The 15,742-nt window shown below is 56.7% G+C and overlaps 1 protein-coding gene and 1 long non-coding RNA gene across 2 annotated transcripts; one reads left to right on the top strand and one right to left on the bottom strand.

Moving 5' to 3' along the window:
• The first annotated feature begins 3,974 nt into the window (after positions 1-3,974).
• C11H17orf99 (chromosome 11 C17orf99 homolog) lies at positions 3,975-14,946 on the top strand. The gene is made up of 5 exons (XM_005597102.4): positions 3,975-4,469; positions 5,135-5,167; positions 13,057-13,326; positions 13,498-13,594; positions 14,841-14,946. The coding sequence occupies exons 1-5, from the start codon at positions 4,103-4,105 to the stop codon at positions 14,845-14,847; spliced, it is 774 nt and encodes a 257-aa protein (XP_005597159.1). The 5' UTR covers positions 3,975-4,102; the 3' UTR covers positions 14,848-14,946.
• On the bottom strand, positions 13,745-15,395 carry LOC111775578 (uncharacterized). The gene is made up of 3 exons (XR_002811303.2): positions 15,275-15,395; positions 14,813-14,914; positions 13,745-14,206 (listed from the first exon to the last, which is right to left on the bottom strand). It is a non-coding gene; the product is annotated as an uncharacterized lncRNA (long non-coding RNA).
• Positions 15,396-15,742: the final 347 nt, after the last annotated feature.

Genomic DNA, 15,742 nt, shown 5'->3' with positions numbered 1-15,742 from the left:
GGCACGGATGTTAGCTCAGGGCCAGTCTTCCTCAGCAAAAAGAGGAGGATTGGCAGTAGTTGGCTCAGGGCTAATCTTCCTCAAAAAAAGGCGGCGAGTTCTACTCCAGCCAACGTGAGGATTATAACCCGGGGAGGTCTTTTCCAGAAAGGAAGAAAGCGTTCCAGAGAAGCATGGTTTCCAGGACTGTCTAATACCTTTTTTAGAACAAAGAACATACATTAAACACACCCAGGATACTATTCATCAAAGTTCAGAGAGGTATTCAGTTGCAAATGAGCAGGTCAGCGCCACCTTGATGCTGGGAAAGGGACTAATATGGGAGGGGATGCACACATTCCCATCTCAAGAGAGTGCGTTCTTCACTTTAATGGTTAGAGCAGAGGTACAGTGTGTGTTGGACAGGGCGTAAGTCAGGCTTCTTTAGTTCAAGCCGCATCAGTTTGGAACCGAACAGTCCCCCCATATACCTCACTACGTGAAAGCCTCTTGTCACAGGGCTGACTTGAGTCTGAGGAACAGGGGGTCGGTGGTCAGCCTCTCCCTGGCAGGATTCCTTGTGGTCCCATATTCTAACCCAGGAACCGCACATCAACAAGAGGCCTCAGGAGAGCAGAACAGAGGCCCTTAGCCACGCCGTCTGCAGAACCTGCTCTCCCACCCTGCTCTGTGTCCCATCCCAGATTGAGCTGACCTTTAGGAACAGTGGGGGCAAAGGTGACACGCCAGGACCGCTAGGCACGTACAGACCAGGACCGCTAGGCATGTACAGACCTGCATTGTGAGATAGGGAGTGTGGGCCTGGGGGCAGGGGGTCTGGTGACAGAGCCAATAGGCCAGGCAGGCAGGGCTGGATGCCACCCAGGGCCCTGTCCCAGCTTCCCAAGCCTTGGGCCTCGAGGCTGCAGAGCCTCCGTCCACAGTTGTCAGCCTGGAGAACAGCCGAGAAGCCCTCAGAAGCTGGCCCTGTGCCAGCGACACTGAGGCGAGGGATCCGGGGGCAGCCCGCAGCCAGGTTTCAGGACTTTCTAAAGCTCCCAGGTGACTCTGGCTGGCAGTCAGGGTTGAGAACTGCTGGCCTCAAGCACTGTCAGGAGGGAAGGTCAGGAGAAACCCCAGGACGTGCTTGAAAAGCCTCTGCTTCCCCCGGGGGCCCAGCGCCTGGCTGGATTCCTGGCCAGACAAGCGTCCGGGCTGCTCTGGCCTGGTGCCCTCAGGTCTGGGCTTCACATGGCCATTAAAGGCTTGGCAAGTTCAGCTCGTCCGGTTGCTGTGCTCTCCCACTCAGCCAGCATCACATGACCCACCAGTGTGTCAACAAGTGCGAGGCCCAGTTCTCGGGCTACAAGGGACACACTCGAAGCTCTGTGCTGCGTGAGTCTGGGGAGGGCCACCAGCCTGGCCCACATGACAGTAACACACGTTGTTAATCGGCAGCTTAGGGCCAATCGGCATCAGCCTCACCTGGGAACTTGTTGGACATGCCGGTTCTCGGGCCCCGCCTCCTGAGTCAGGAACTCTCAGGTCGGGGCCAGTGATGTGTTTAATGGACCCAGGGTGATGCTGAGGCCACCAAGGTGGGAGAAGGCTGTGCTGCAACCTCAAGGCTCTTTCCTTGCCACCTTCCCATGCCCTCAGGGAATGTTTACTGAGAGCCAACAGCTGCAACACCAGGCTCCGAGGAGCTGGGAGGGAGGAGTCGAGCTGTGAGACCTCGGAAATCAAACTCCGGGCCTCCGGTTACAAGGGGCCAAACACGGGGGTGGCGCCACCCTCCGCTGAGTGGTTGTGAGGATTAAATGAGTAATTACTTATAAAGTGATGGAAGGGCACCTTGCCCATCCTAGGAGTCCAGGTCTTCCTACAATGTGGTCGGCGGCCTGAAGGAGCAACGTGGGAGAGATGGGAAGTGGACCCCGGGCTCCCCGGGGCCCTGACTGCCCCGCAAACCACCCAGCGGCTCAGAAGTGAGCCATCCCCTTTGGCAGGCGGGTTTCCTGGGGCCTTGGAGGAAGGGAGGATCCAGACAGGAGACAAAGGCAGAGGGAACAGCCTGCGCAAAGGTGTGGAGATGGGCCCGTGTGGAGCTGGGCCGGGGAAACTGGGAATCGGGGCCTCTAGACGGGGCTGCGGGGCACGCGAGGATGGTTGGAGTGACGACGGAACCAGCCCACCGATGGCACATGCCAGGGGCTTGGATGATTTTTTGTGGGTGATGGGGAGCCAGGGGACTGTGAAATGAGGAGCCCGCTCTGCCAGCAGTGAAGAAGCCGCCCTGAGACAGGGGGACACCTGGGGGGTTATTGCGATAACTGGAGTGAGGGCTCTCCAGGTGCACGAGCCCACTGCAGAGCGAGGAGGGCAGGAGTCCCCATCAGTCTCCGGGGTCCCTGGATTTGCCCTGCCGGGCCCTGAGAGGGCTCCCAGCTTCAGAACCTCACAGCCACGTGGGCCCAGAAAACCCAGCCCAGACTCCCACCAGGTGGGACCCTCCCAGGAACATGACATGAGGGAAACAAGCAGATGCCGGTAAGGCCATTTACATGGAGGAGACTGGCCCTCTGTAGGCAAAATTCCCAGAGCATCAGTCCACAGAGGGTGACTGGAGAGCTCTGAGGACGCCCCAGCTCCACTGAGTCGAGGTGGCCTGGAGTGACCTGGTGTGTCCTAGTCAGTCTTGTCCTACCTGAAGCCTGTGGAGAGGAGAGACAGGACATCTCAGAGAACAAGCCCCCTCCAGAAATGACACCTCAGTCTAATGGGCACACAGCGAGGGGTGCCCGGGCCGGGGCAGGAAAGATGCCCCCCGGCCCCCCCAAGGCCTGGGGAAATGTCCCTCGAGTCCGCCCGCCGCTCCTCTTACTCTGGCTCCCCACAAACACCGAGACTAACAGGAGGCTTCTCGTGAGTCCGGTCCCCTGAGCACAGCGGAGGAAAATGGGCGAGCTTCTGGGCCTTCAGGCAACAGGGTGCCAGCAGCTGAGACCCTGGCAGCCAGCCCGCCTCCCCGGTGACCCCTCTGTCCCCTTCAATCCTCAATTCCTCCCCCGGGCCTCCTTCAGCAGAAGTGAAAGCTGACTTTTTGGAAGGGAATTTTGCTAGGAAACTAAGAAAATGCTTCCGCTTCCCAAATGCAGAGAGGTAGGTGGGTCCAGAGGGCACAGCCCCAGGGGTCCGAGTCAGGACTGTGGGTGGCAAGTGACAGATGCTGCCTCTTGCCCACCCAGGAGAAAGGGGACCACTGAGGTAGCCAACACAGCAGGTGCCCCCAGAAGGACCAAGGGGACCCCCAGGACAGGACTGTAATTGGCCTTCCTTGGGTGAGATGCCCACTCCTGGACCGTGCCAGGGGTGGGCATGTGGCTCACCTGCCAGGCTCTGAAGGGGACAGCAGCCCTCAGTGGAAACAAATGATTCCCTGCGGGTGGGACACCTTCCCTGGGGAAGGCAGCCAAACGAGTTTTCCCTGCACAGACTGAGTGGACTTGGCCAGAAAGGGGCTGGCTGGTCCTGGTCCCCCCTCACCTGCTCCGTCTGTTGTCTCTGTGCTCCAGGCTGCTGGAGCCCCCAACGCTGAGGGTCCAGCCCTGGTCTGGCCTCAGAGCACTGGGGGATTTTCCTGTTCCGAGAGGCCCTGCTCACCTCCACCCTTCTCTCCAGATCCAAGGACCTCTGCTACAGGCTGCTGACGAGGCCAGGCTCCATCTGTGAGGTGGCTTGGCCTCCTCTTGGTCCAGCTGGCGTTGGGTCCAGGTCCCTGGGGAATGACCCCCTGTCTGTGGGGCATGAGGAAGGGCTCCTCTGCCCTCTGAGCTTCAGGGCAGGATTTACACAGCACTTGCCAAACCAGTCACATTCCTGGGTGACCAGGGGCCTCTTCCAGTCTGAGGTTTCCTTTGGGGGCTGAGCCCAGCGTCGGCCACCTAGCAGATGCCCAGCACGTGGTCACGAATGAACCAGGGTGAGATGGGCGGAAGCCGCCTCCCCTCCTGCTTCTCTGACAGGGGTCCAGCCCACCAGTTCTCCCGCCCGTAAGTCAGCCTCCCAGGGGAGCTGCAGAAGGACCCTCGTGATTACATCAGGCTCACCCCGATAATCCAGGATGATCCCTTCATCTCCAAATCAGCAGATCGGCAAGCTCAATTCCCCCCGTCGGGCAACCTCACATATTCCGGGGTTAGGACGTGGACATATACCAACCGAGCAAGCCCGGGGTCCTACAGCTCAGCAGTGGCAGCTGAGTGTGAGCCCTGGTTTGGCTCCAAGCCCCAGACGCCTCCTAATTCCCTGGGGGTGTGGGAGGGGTTTGCTGTTCTGGGTCCCGCCCTGGGGTGCTGTGGCCTCCAGGTTACCTCTCCACTGCAGGCACCACCCAGGGAGCACCCAGGATGCCCTTCTGAGTCCAGGCAGAGGGCCCCACACTGGCAGAACCATGAGGCTCCTTCTGCTCCTCTGCTTGGCTGCTCTAGGTGAGCCCACTGGGGGCATCGTGGGAGGGGGCTGCTGCCAGAGCCTCGCGGAGGCAGGCTCAGGGGACAGGGGTGCTAGGGAGCACAGGAGAAGTGGGACCTGAGGCATGGGCACCTCCGAAAGCACAGGGCAGAGAGGGAAAGACCTGGGTTTGAGTCTCAGACCAGCCCCTTACTGCACATGTGGCCCAGTTTTTGCTTCACAATTCTGGGCCCACTAATTTATTCATCTGCAAAAATGGGCTGATGATACTAAAAGTTGTGGGCTCAAAAGGATTTTTTTTTTTAAAGATCGGCACCTGAGCTAACAACTGTTGCCAATGTTCTTTTTTTTTTTTCCTGCTTTTTCTCCCCAAATGCCCCCAGTACACGGTTGTATATTTTTAGTTGTGGGTCCTTCTAGTTGTGGCATGTGGGACACCGCCTCAGCATGGCCTGATGAGCGATGCCATGTCCATGCCCGGGATCCAGGCCGGCAAAACCCTGGGCCGCCGAAGCAGAGCGGGTGAACTTAACCACTTTGCCATGGGGCCGGCCCCTTGAAAGAGCTTTTGTGAGTGAAGACACTTGCTGAGTCCTAGGCCTTCCTTCTGGCCTCAGTAGGAGATTTCTCCAGCCTCCCCCCTTCCTGGGCCCGCTCCTTACCACCCTCCCTTCTCTCACAGTCACCAGCAGTTTCTCCGTGGACCCTGAGGGAGGTGAGTAGCCCAGCACACTGGAGGGAGAAGGGCCCCCAGCTCCGGTGGGTGCCTTGGCTGGCAGGGGGTTGCTGATGGAGTCGGGGTGTTTGCTGGTGGACAGCTGGAAACTGGCGCCTGGCCTCGGCCCCTGCAGGGCCCTGGGGGAGTGGCGAGAAGCAGGCTGAGCCGGCCAGGTGGGACCTCCAGGGGACGTGGGGCAGGGAGAGCGCTTGGCTTCCCCTTGGGCTGTTGGGGGAGTGGTGGGGACAAAGGGCGTATCCCTATTGCTCTACCACAGGTGCCTGATCTGCGGGGTGGGTGTGACCCCAGAGAGGGCGGGTGGCATGCTGGTGGGGCGCTTGGCCTGAAGGAGGGCAGTGAGAGAATGGGGAAGTCCGGGCTCCCCTAGAGGTCCCGCAGACACAGGCTGCCCTACTCTCTACTCTCAGAGGCAGCAGGAGAGGTCAGGGGCCGCCAGTCGTCCGTCCGGGTGGTACAGAGTGGGGGGCAGGGGACACTGGCCCAGCCTGCTCCCCTCAACCTCGCTCCTCCACTTTTCTGCTCCCCTCCCTTCTCCTGCCCCCATTTCTTGCCCTGTGACCCTTAAAGGGGGTGTCAAAGTGGTCTCCACTCAGGGTGGGGATGGGGGTGCGGGGTCTCCCCCCGGGCAGTCTTGGTACCTTCCCCAGTCACGGGGTTGGTTGCAGAGCTGGCATCACCGCTATTCCACTGAAGGGCGGGTCTCACTTGAATGCCGCACAGGCTGAACTATCATTTCCTCATTTGCTTTAAAAACAAACACATCCTGGGGTTTCTTCTAAAAGGAGAGAGCAGCGCATCTGAGTCTCCGGGAAGTACCAGGGCAGGGCCGACCCCCTCCTCCCACTGCCAACTTCTGCTCAAACTCTGGCAGAGCAAGGCCTGCTAACTAAACTCCTAAGAGACCAATTGATAAGTCATGCATTCATTCTAAAATACTGCCTGAGCGTCTGTTGGGTGCCCGGCACGCCTCTGGGCCCCAGGATGGTACACAAGGTGCAGCCACAAACCAAAGATCCTACTCTCACGCAGCTTACATTCTAGTGGGGCTGGGGGCAGAGCTGACAATAAAAGGAGCAAATTCTGCAGTGTGCTAGAATGTGCTAGAGAAAAGTGAGCAGGGAAGAGGGCAAGGGAATACCTGGTGGGGGTGGGGAGGGAAGGCAGCATTTACTGGGAAGTCCTCACTGAGAAGGAGACACCCAAGCAAGGACATGAGAAGCTGGTAGAGCAGGACATGCCTGGACAAGGGCCTGCGTGGCCAGAGCCCAGGAAGCAAGGGGGAGGGGTGTTGGGTGAGGTCAGGGGTGGGAGAGGGCCGAGTAGGGAGGGCCTGGGGGTGCAGCTATGGGAACGCTTGCAGCAGAAGACGTGATCCGATTTACCCTTCATGGGGTCCTTTTGGCTGCTGTGTTAGAAGAGATGGGCTGGGGATCAAGGGCTGAATCCGAGAGAGCCAGTAGCCTGATCCCGGGATCCAGAGGAGGGACTGGGTGGCAGCCAGAAAGGGCAGGAGAAGTGGTCAAGAAATTCGGAAGGTCAGGCCAACAGCATTTGCTGATGGATGGGATGGGGTGGGAAAGAAAGAGCATCAGAAGGTGACTCTAAGCAACTGGAAGGGTTGGCTGAAGAAAGCGTGGCCTTACAACGGAATATGATGCAGCCGAAACGACTTGGATGGAAGTGAGAAGTTGGGCACAAGACATTGGAAGTCAAGACGTTGAAGAGCCAGGATAACAGAAAGACGATCTCTGCGTATTTTGAAATCGCCAAGAATTATGGCAAGTGTGGTATCAAGAATAGTAGGAAAGAGGGGCAAGAATCGTCAAGGAATGATGGGCAGTTCTAAGCCCTTGCAACCCAGAGGGGCAGGGTGGAATATGTCTGAAGACAGGAAGCTCAAGGCTGGTGTTTAGGGAGGAAGGAGGGAGAATGATCCAGAAATATTAAGGGGATGTCGCCCCGGCGTCCCAGGCCGGTGCAGGAAGGCCGTGGGGATCCTGCTGGTGCAGGTCCTGCCCTGGGGAAGGGAGGCTGGTTCCATCAGGAGTAGACAGGTGTCGGAGGAGAGCTGAGGGTCATAAGGATGTGGGCTGCCCACCGATCCCGCGTCCCAGAGGGCGCAGGGGGAGGATTTCAGTATTGGGAATGTTGGGAGGCGGCATGTGAAGGGGGGCTGCAGAGCCCTGTAATGGGTGGGGCAGGAAGACGAGGGTGACCTGGGAGCCTGGGCCTCCTGTGGGGCTGTCATGAGCAGATGGCGGTGTTCTCATTGAGTGGGGGAGAGGATCTGGTTGAAGGGAGATTCAGACTAGCGTGTGCTCCCTGGAGAGGGTCAGGAGCCGGGGCGGGTTGGGCTCCATTACTCCTAAACCCTGTCGGTGTTTCTGGGTGAGGTTCCGGATCGTTTCCTAAGTCCCTTGGAGGGGTGCTAGATCAGCTTCCTGCGGCTGCGGAACAAAGTGCCACAGACCAGGTGGTTTAAACCGGGAGGGAGAAACGTATTCTCTCCCACTTCTGGAGGCCAGAAGGCTGACATCAAGGTGTGGGCAGGGCTGGTTCCCTCCGGAGGCCCTGAGGGAGAACCCGGCCCAGGCCTCTCTCCTGGCTTCGGGCGGCTGCTGGCAATCCTGGGCGTTCTGTGACTAGTGACAGCATCGCTCCTGACTGCCCCACCTTCACGTGGCCTTCTCCCTGTGTGTCTGTGTCTGTGTCTCTTCTCTCATTAGGGCCCACCCTAACCCAGTGTGAGTTAATTGCAGTACATCTCACATCTCTAAAGGCTTTTTGCAAATAAGTTCCCATTCCCAGGTACTGGGGTTGAGGACTTGAAATATCTTTTCGGAGGACACAATTCAACCCTCAACAGGTGGGCTGCTTGTTCAGATCAGATCCCCGGGCCCCACCTCAGGCCTAACGAACTGGATCTCTAGGGTTGGGACTCAACTCTCCAGGGTTCCGGTTATCACAGAGACAAGTCTGGAGAAAGCAGAGGCGAGCCTGAAGGGCCTCTGAGCCGCACCGGGCGCAGCTCACTGTCCGGCCCGGCACAAGCCCCAGGTGGCTCCTTCTCTAACAGCAGCAGGAGGCTCTGCCAGGCCACCCGCTCCGCCGGGCTGCTGCTTGCCTCCACTTCCAGCCCCGAGGGTGGCCTTGTCATCACTTCATCCAATTCTAAGTGTGCCATCCCATCCATCTAGTGTTCTGACAAAGCTGATGAATTTTTAATTAAATGACAGGCCACATTACTGATGGGCCAGACTCACAAACTAAATGAGCAAAAGAAAAATGCCCACACGAGTCTTGTTAGAATAAAAAGTGCCTGCCCCACTGCACAGCGACTGAATATACGGCTCCATCTGTGAACTTATGTAAATCAAGCTTCTATTATGGGCGCTCGAAATGGAAATGAGGGCGGGCTTTTTCCTTCTACTTTTATAAGTCAAGGGCATTTCCCTCCAAGAAAAGAGCAAAAAGAAAAGTGTCACGAGGGGCCGGACCCTCATGTGGTGTAGTGGTTAAGTCTGGCGTGCTCCGTGTCAGTGGTCGGAGTTCAGGGGTTCCAGGGTTTTGGGGTTCAGATCCCAGGCACAGACCTGCACCACTCGTCAAGCCATGTTGTGGTGGCAACCCAGATGCAAAACAGAGGAGGATTGGTGCAGATTTTAGCTCAGGGCTAATCTTCCTCAAGCGAAAAAAAAGAGGAAGATTGGTAACAGGTGTTAGTTCAGAGCAAATCTTCCTCATACACACAAAAAAGAAAAGTGTCACGACACTTCAGCCCTGGGCCCCTGCATCCCCCTGTGGAGCCAGATTCCGGCCCCAGGAACGTCCTCTGGCTGTGAGGAGTTGGCCCTTTGGCCCCAGGGTTGCCCTGACGAAATTATTGGCAGCAGTTTGCAAAACGGTGCCCAGAGAGTAGACTGAACTCTCAATATAGCTTCACTTCAAATCATTTGCATGAAAGCCTGTTTGAAAGAAAGTGTTAGAAAAATGGGGGTTCTCATGATGTTTAGCAAGAGGCACGGATGAGAAAACGTTTGCCGGTGTCTGTGCAGCCCTGGGCAGGGGAAGAATCCTGATTCCACGAGCTGCTGCTGCTGGCTGTCTAGACCACAGCTTCTCAGCCTCAAGGCTGCTGACATTGGGGCTGGCTCATTCTCTGCTGTGGGGCGGTCCTGTGCATTGCGGGATGTTTAGCGACATCCCTGGCCTCTCCCCTACTAGATGCCAGGAGCACCCCCCATTCAAGACAACCAAAAATGTCTCCAGACACAAAGGCCCCCTGGAGGCAAAATCATTCCTGCTGGAGAAGTACTGGTCTAGAAAGAAATACGCTTAGTGGTCAGAAACTTTAGGGCTCCTAGAAAACGCCTCGGAAGAACATCACGTTCTAGTTTGTCCCAGTTCTCTGCTCAGTAAGTAGGTTGTTTTTTTTTTTTTTAATTTCTTTCTTTTCTTTTTTTTATTTTTTTGAGGAATATTGTCCCTGAGCTAACATCCGTGCCCATCCTCCTCTACTTTATATGTGGGACGCCTACCACAGCATGGCTTGCCAAGCGGTGCCATGTCCACACCCGGGATCTGAACCAGTGAAGCCCGGGCCGCCAAAGTGGAGTTTGTGAACTTAACCGCTGTGCCACCTGGCTGGCCCCTCAATGAGCAGTTTTCTGATTGCAGTGCGGTTTCCAGAGTCAGCATGGCAGCAGGGCCAGGGCGATGTCTGAGGGATGTGGCACTTAGATTTAGATATTTAGACCCTTCTCTCCACTTGCCCCCCAAGTACGACCCCTACACACTAGTCTTGAAAATGCAGGGGCCAACCCCGTGGCCGAGTGGTTAAGTTCACGTGCTCCTCTTCCACAGCCCAGGGTTTCGCCGGTTCGGATGCTGGGCGCGGACACGGCACCGCTCATCAGGCCATGCCGAGGCGGTGTCCCACATGCCACAACTAGAAGGACCCACAACTAAAAATATACAACTAAGTACTGGGAGGCTTTGGGGAGAAAAACGAAAAAAATAAAATCTTAAAAAAAAAAAAAAGAAAATGCAGGTAGGTCACCAGCATTAATAATACAACCCCCTCCCCCCAACCCCCATTCAGAAGGCAGCGCTGTTTAATCCCAACCCCTTCAGACCCCCTCAGTGTGGGCAGCACAAGGCCCCACAGGAAGACCTTAGAGATGTCTTCTGCGTCAAAATCGACTCCAGGATCTGCCTGCAAAGGAGAAAGCTTCCTTCCAAGCAGAGAGCCGCCGTAGATGGAGGAACGCCTCTGGGCGCGCCCGGAGAGTGGGTTTTGATCTGGGTCTAGGGAGGAGTCCTCTGGGCGCTGTGTGCTAGGAAAAGATTCCGGGCAGAAAGAGCCTGAACCCAGGAGGCAGAACTTTTTCCAGGAGCTGCTGCCTTTTTTTTTTTTTTTTTTTTTGGTTCAGGTGAAATTCACATAGCACCAAATTAACCATTTTAAAGTGATAATTTGGTAGCATTTAGTAAATTTACAATGCTGTACAACCACTACCTCTGTTTCCTTCCACAACATTTTCATCACCCCAAAAGGAAACCCCATCCCTATTAAGAAGTCACTCCCCATCCCCTCCACCAAGCCCCTGTGAAGCACCAATCTGCTGTCTGTCTCTGGGGATCTTCCTATTCTGGGTGTCAGAGGAATGGAATCATACACTATGTTGCCTTTTGTGTGGTTCACGTAGCATCATGTTTCAAGGTTCGTCTCTCTTGCAGCAAGGACACTATCAGTAGGTATCAGTACTTCATGCCTTTTTATGGCTGTATAATATTCCGTTGTGTGGATAGACCATATTTTCTTTATCCATTCATCCGTTGATGGACGTGTGGGCTGTTTCCACCTTTCGGTGATTCTGAACGGTGCTACTGTGAACATGCGTGCATGTGAACCTGTTAGAACCCTGGTTTTCAATTCCTTTGGTGTATATCCAGGGGTGGAATTGTGGGGTCATATGGGAATTCTTTAACTTACTGAGGACCTGCCAAACCAGCATTTTCTTAAGGTGCTTGATAAATGTTGGTTTCCTTCTTCCTCCCCGGACCGTCTCGCCTCCCAGAAACCATCCCTGAAGTCTCCATTGCTACCAAGTCCTGGAGGTTTTCCCCAGACGCCGCAGAGTTGTCATAACCTGCCACTCACCCCAGACGGCCCCGCCCATCCCCTACTCCCTCTTGGGGAGCAAGGACATTGAGGTCGCCAAGAAGGAGGTGGACACCCTTGAGCCCGTCCCCTTCAGCCTCAACATCATACTCAAGTCCAGGCCAGACCTGCTCACCTACTCCTGCCGGGCGGCTGCCACTGGGGTCACGAGCGTGGACAGCGCCAAGCTGCAGATGTACTGGGAGCACTGAGCGCTCAGGGGGCAGGGGTGGGGGCATGTGGGGTGCAGGGTCTGGAAGAAAAACAGAAGCTCCTAGGGGTGGGAATCGTGAGGACTGGGGCGAGAGGGATGAAGGCAGGAGGGTGGGGACAGGACAGGCTGCCCGCCTCCAAGGGCCACTGTCAGTCCCTTAGGGCCCGGTCTCGGGTCAGATGTAGTTCCTGGCTGGGCCTCCAGGACACTGTCCCCTGGCAGAAGTGACAATGGCCTGGGCCCCATTTGTAGAGCTCAGAAGTCCTGCTGATGAAGTAGCTCTTTTGTGCTTTATCTTATTTAACCTTCTCAGCACTCAGGGCTGGGGGTTCCTGGTTCTCGGCCTATAGAGGTGGAAGCTAAAGCTCTTGGGGGTGAAGACGGTGCCCAGGCCCCCCAGCTCGCAAGTGACAAAGGCTGGTTTCAAACGCCGCTCCCTCCAGCTCCAAAGCCTGCGCTCTTCCCATTTCTATCCTGCTTGGAACTCAGGCGTCCTCCTGGCGGAAGGCATGGAGGGGGTCCAGGGACAGCTGCCTGACCACTGGCGGACTCTGACCCCCTGGACCTGCACCCGGAGAAGGCAGCCCTGGGGCGGAGAGTCCTGGCTCTGCTGGAGCACTCCCGGTCGTGGGTTCAAATCTCCACGCTCACAGGCTGTGGGGGCTCGACACTTACAAGTCGTCCAACCTCTCTGGGCCTCCACTGCTTCATCTGCAGAACAGAGACAATATCGGGGCTGGCCCGGTGGCGTGGTAAAGTTCAGGCGCTCTGCTGCAGCGGCCCCGGGTTTGCGGTCCTGATCCTGGGTGCGGACCTACACACCGCTCATCAAGCCACGCTTGGGGGCATCCCACATACAAAATCGAGGAAGACTGGCATGGATATTAGCTCAGGGACAGTCTTCCTCACCAAAAGAAAAAAAAAAAACAAAGATAACAATAGTACCTCCCCCAGGCAAGCAGAAAGGATCGCTGGGAGCTTTTTGTAGGTGGTGGGTGTTACTCCTCAGTAAAGCTCTTTGGAGCATTAGGTTGAAGGCCCTGGAGGATTCTAGAATCTAGAATCTTCTAAGTGACAGTTCTTGTCCACAAGGAGCATGTAATTCAGTAAAAGAGCCAAGACTGAAAGAATGTAAAACGGGTTGCCAGCTAAATTTGGCATAGGACATATTCATACTAAAAGATTATTCATCGTTTATCTGAAATTTATATTTAACTAGAGTTCCTGTATTTTTATTTGCTAAGTCTGGCAACCCAGAATATACCACAAGAGAGTAAAAACAAATGTGAAACTGTGTGGTATATACTGCAAGTAGGGTAGAAGCTCAGACACAAGGCAGAGAGAGTAATTCAGAAGGCTGCCTGGAGGAGGTGGCAGTCACAGTTAGGCCTCCAGGCTCATTAGGCATTTTGTAACAAGGGAACTTGCTGGGGGGAGGGTGTTAAAGTCTCCCAGCCATACCTGTGCCACCCTCTCCCACCCTGCCAGATCCCGTGGCCCAGCTGCAGGCTATCTTCACTCCACTGGACAGAGGATCAGGACCCAGGGTAGAGATTTCCTGCGGGGCGGCCTTGGGCAGCCCACCCATCACCTACAGCCTGCTCAGAAAGGATGGGCTCCTCTACACAAAGGAGAGCCACAACGATGGGCGCCCTGCCAACTTCTCCCTCTCACTGAATCAGACGTCGAGCTGGTTCTGGTGCCAAGCTGAAAATGACCACGGTGTCCAGTTCAGCCCCCTCAGGCTCCTGCCGCCAGGTGAGAGGGCCCCTCAGCTTCCCGGGGGCAGCTGGCCCTTCTGGGTAGGGCAGTGGGAAGTGGAAGACCTCCGCCCGGCCACTGCCAAGAGCAGGGATGGGCGTTGTGCAGCAGCCAGGCCTCCCCTGGCCCCAAAGGAAGCCCAGCCCAGCAGCCCCCACCCCCTCACAGGACAGCTACCCCAGGTACCCACCATCGTGCTGGCTGGCAGCCTTGCCTCCATTGCAGCTGTCACCGCCTCGATGCTAGGCTGGACCCTGATGCCCAGGTAGGACATGGGTGCTGGATGTGTGGAGGAGTGAGAACTGCTGACGGCCTGCCTGGACCACAGGGGCCCTGGCTGGAGAGCAGCGGGCAGTGGGTTTATAGGGCAGGGCTGCCGCCAGGGCAAAGAAAGGGCCAGATAGCTTGTGCATGACTTGCAAAAGTTTATTAAGGGCCTACTGTGTGCCAGGTGCCTGCTGAGGGCTTGCCCATTCCTGGCTTTCTCTGACCCTGACCAGTGCTCCGAGCCGCCCTGCAATGGAGCCAGCTGGCCTCTGTGTGGCCTCTCCCATGTTCCTTATGGGTCTGAGGAGGGGTGCTGGGACGGGGGATGAGGCCTCCCGGGGACCAGGGTCCATCAGGGGCTTCTGCCCTCCATGGGAACCACACAGGTCAGTGCTCCCCAGCTGGTGACAAGAGGCAGGGGCCAGACCTCCTGGGGTCCCCTCTCCAGGACCATCACTTCACTGACTTGTAAAGTGACCAGGGCTGGGGGCCGGCCCCGTGGCTGAGTGCGCTCCACTTCAGCGGCCCAGGGTTTCTCCGGTTCAGATCCTGGGCGCGGACACAGCACCACTCTTCAGGCCATGCTGGGGCGGTGTCCCACGTACCACAACTAGAAGGACCCACAGTTAAAAAAAATATACAACTATGTACCGGGGGGCTTTGGGAAGAAAAAGGAAAAATACTTAAAAAAAAATTTTTTTCTAAAGTGATGAGGGCCTTTGTGCTGTCCGACCCCGGGCACCACAGGGCTCTGTGTGCTCCACCTGTCCGGCCTTGGGCAGCGGTCACCTCTGCCCATGAACTTCGTTCCCTTAGTTCCTAAGGCACTGCTGCCTCCTGGTTCTCTTCCTGTCCCCTGGCCAGCCTCTTCCGTGGGCACTGTCCGGGAGTCTCTCCTTGGCACTCTCCTTGTCTCCCCTCTGGGTCCCCTTCTCCCACTTTCTGTCTTCTCCAGAGGCCACATTTCTGGGTTAGCCATGTCACCTCTCTGAGCCTCAGTTTCCCCTTCTATAAAATGAGGTATTGAGGCGTGGATCCCGCTCGCCATGTGACCAGGGGCCAGCGCTTGCCCTCCGGGTGATTCACTGCCCTTCCTTAATTTGGTGGAGTGACTCAGCCTGACACCCCTCCTCCCGCCCAGGGCACTGATACACCTGGCACCATAAAATTCCTGGAGGCCTTGGGAGGGGGTGGTTGGGAGGGGTGTCTGCCTAACCTGGAGTCCCAACTCGTTTGTCCTCAAGGTTGTGACCAGAAGATGCAGGCTCTGCAGAGTCCCCCCAGGACAGCCATGGTCCTTGCGCCCTACAGAAGGGCTCTATTTGAATAAAGAAAAAGTCTGCCAGCCCAGGTTCTTGGAGCCCTGGTGTTCTTCAGCAAACACACAAGGTGTTAGCTTGAGGATTTTAGGATGGGGTGGGGGCTGTAGAAGGAAGGCGAGGTCATAGGAAGGAGGGGGCTCTGTGTGGGCCCCTGTCCTTGCCCCTCAGCTGCTTGCAGACCATGAGGGTCTGGGGAGGGGGTGGGGGTAGACTGTGAAAAGCCCCACCTGCACCAACCCACTGAGGGCCACCTCCCCCTCCCCAACTCCTGCTCCCTCTTTCCTGGAGTGGCACCCCATCTCCCGGTGGCCCAGGCCTCTGGCTCCACCCACTCATCCCATGGCTGTCCAGCTCACCTGGGAGGACTCTGGGCCCCACTTGGCCAGCACCGCCTCATTAATCCTCACCTGCCACTAGTAAATGGCGTCTGGAACTCCTCCCTGCTGCGAATCAGCCTGTGGCCCCCGGAGGACGCACTCCCCCTCCCCCATACACAGAGCCTTCCCTGTTCAGAGGCTCTGAACCATTTCGGGGAAAGAACCGGATTAAATTCTGCCCCCTGCCTATCACTCTGGGAACGTCGTTTCTGTCTGTACACCATCTTGGAGCCTGAAAATCTGAAGACACACAGACTTGGGGCCTGGCCCAGCCCTGGAAGAATTGGTGGTGGTGGTGGAGAGGGTCTCGACCCCATACCAGGCTTAGCTCCAGAGAGGAGGAAAGAGTGACAGGCCAGGCAGGGAGAGGGTCTGGGCTGTGGCCGGGGGTTTTGAGTAGAATGGAGAGGAGAGGACAGGGGGTGCTAATAAGCCTGGGTCCTGGGC

This window comes from Equus caballus, chromosome 11 (genome assembly GCF_041296265.1).
Source record: "Equus caballus isolate H_3958 breed thoroughbred chromosome 11, TB-T2T, whole genome shotgun sequence".
Lineage (NCBI taxonomy): Eukaryota > Metazoa > Chordata > Mammalia > Perissodactyla > Equidae > Equus > Equus caballus.
Note: the sequence above shows the minus strand (reverse complement) of the source record. Positions and strands in the feature narration are given on the sequence as shown.

Excerpts from the sequence above, each read along its gene's own strand:
- C11H17orf99 (XM_005597102.4), top strand. The coding sequence starts at position 4,103 with ATGATCCCTTCATCTCCAAATCAGCAGATCGGCAAGCTCAATTCCCCC. Across the intron at positions 5,168-13,056 it reads CTCCGTGGACCCTGAGGGAG|ATCCCGTGGCCCAGCTGCAG; the intron begins GTGAGTAGCCCA and ends CCACCCTGCCAG. Across the intron at positions 13,327-13,497 it reads CCTCAGGCTCCTGCCGCCAG|GACAGCTACCCCAGGTACCC; the intron begins GTGAGAGGGCCC and ends ACCCCCTCACAG.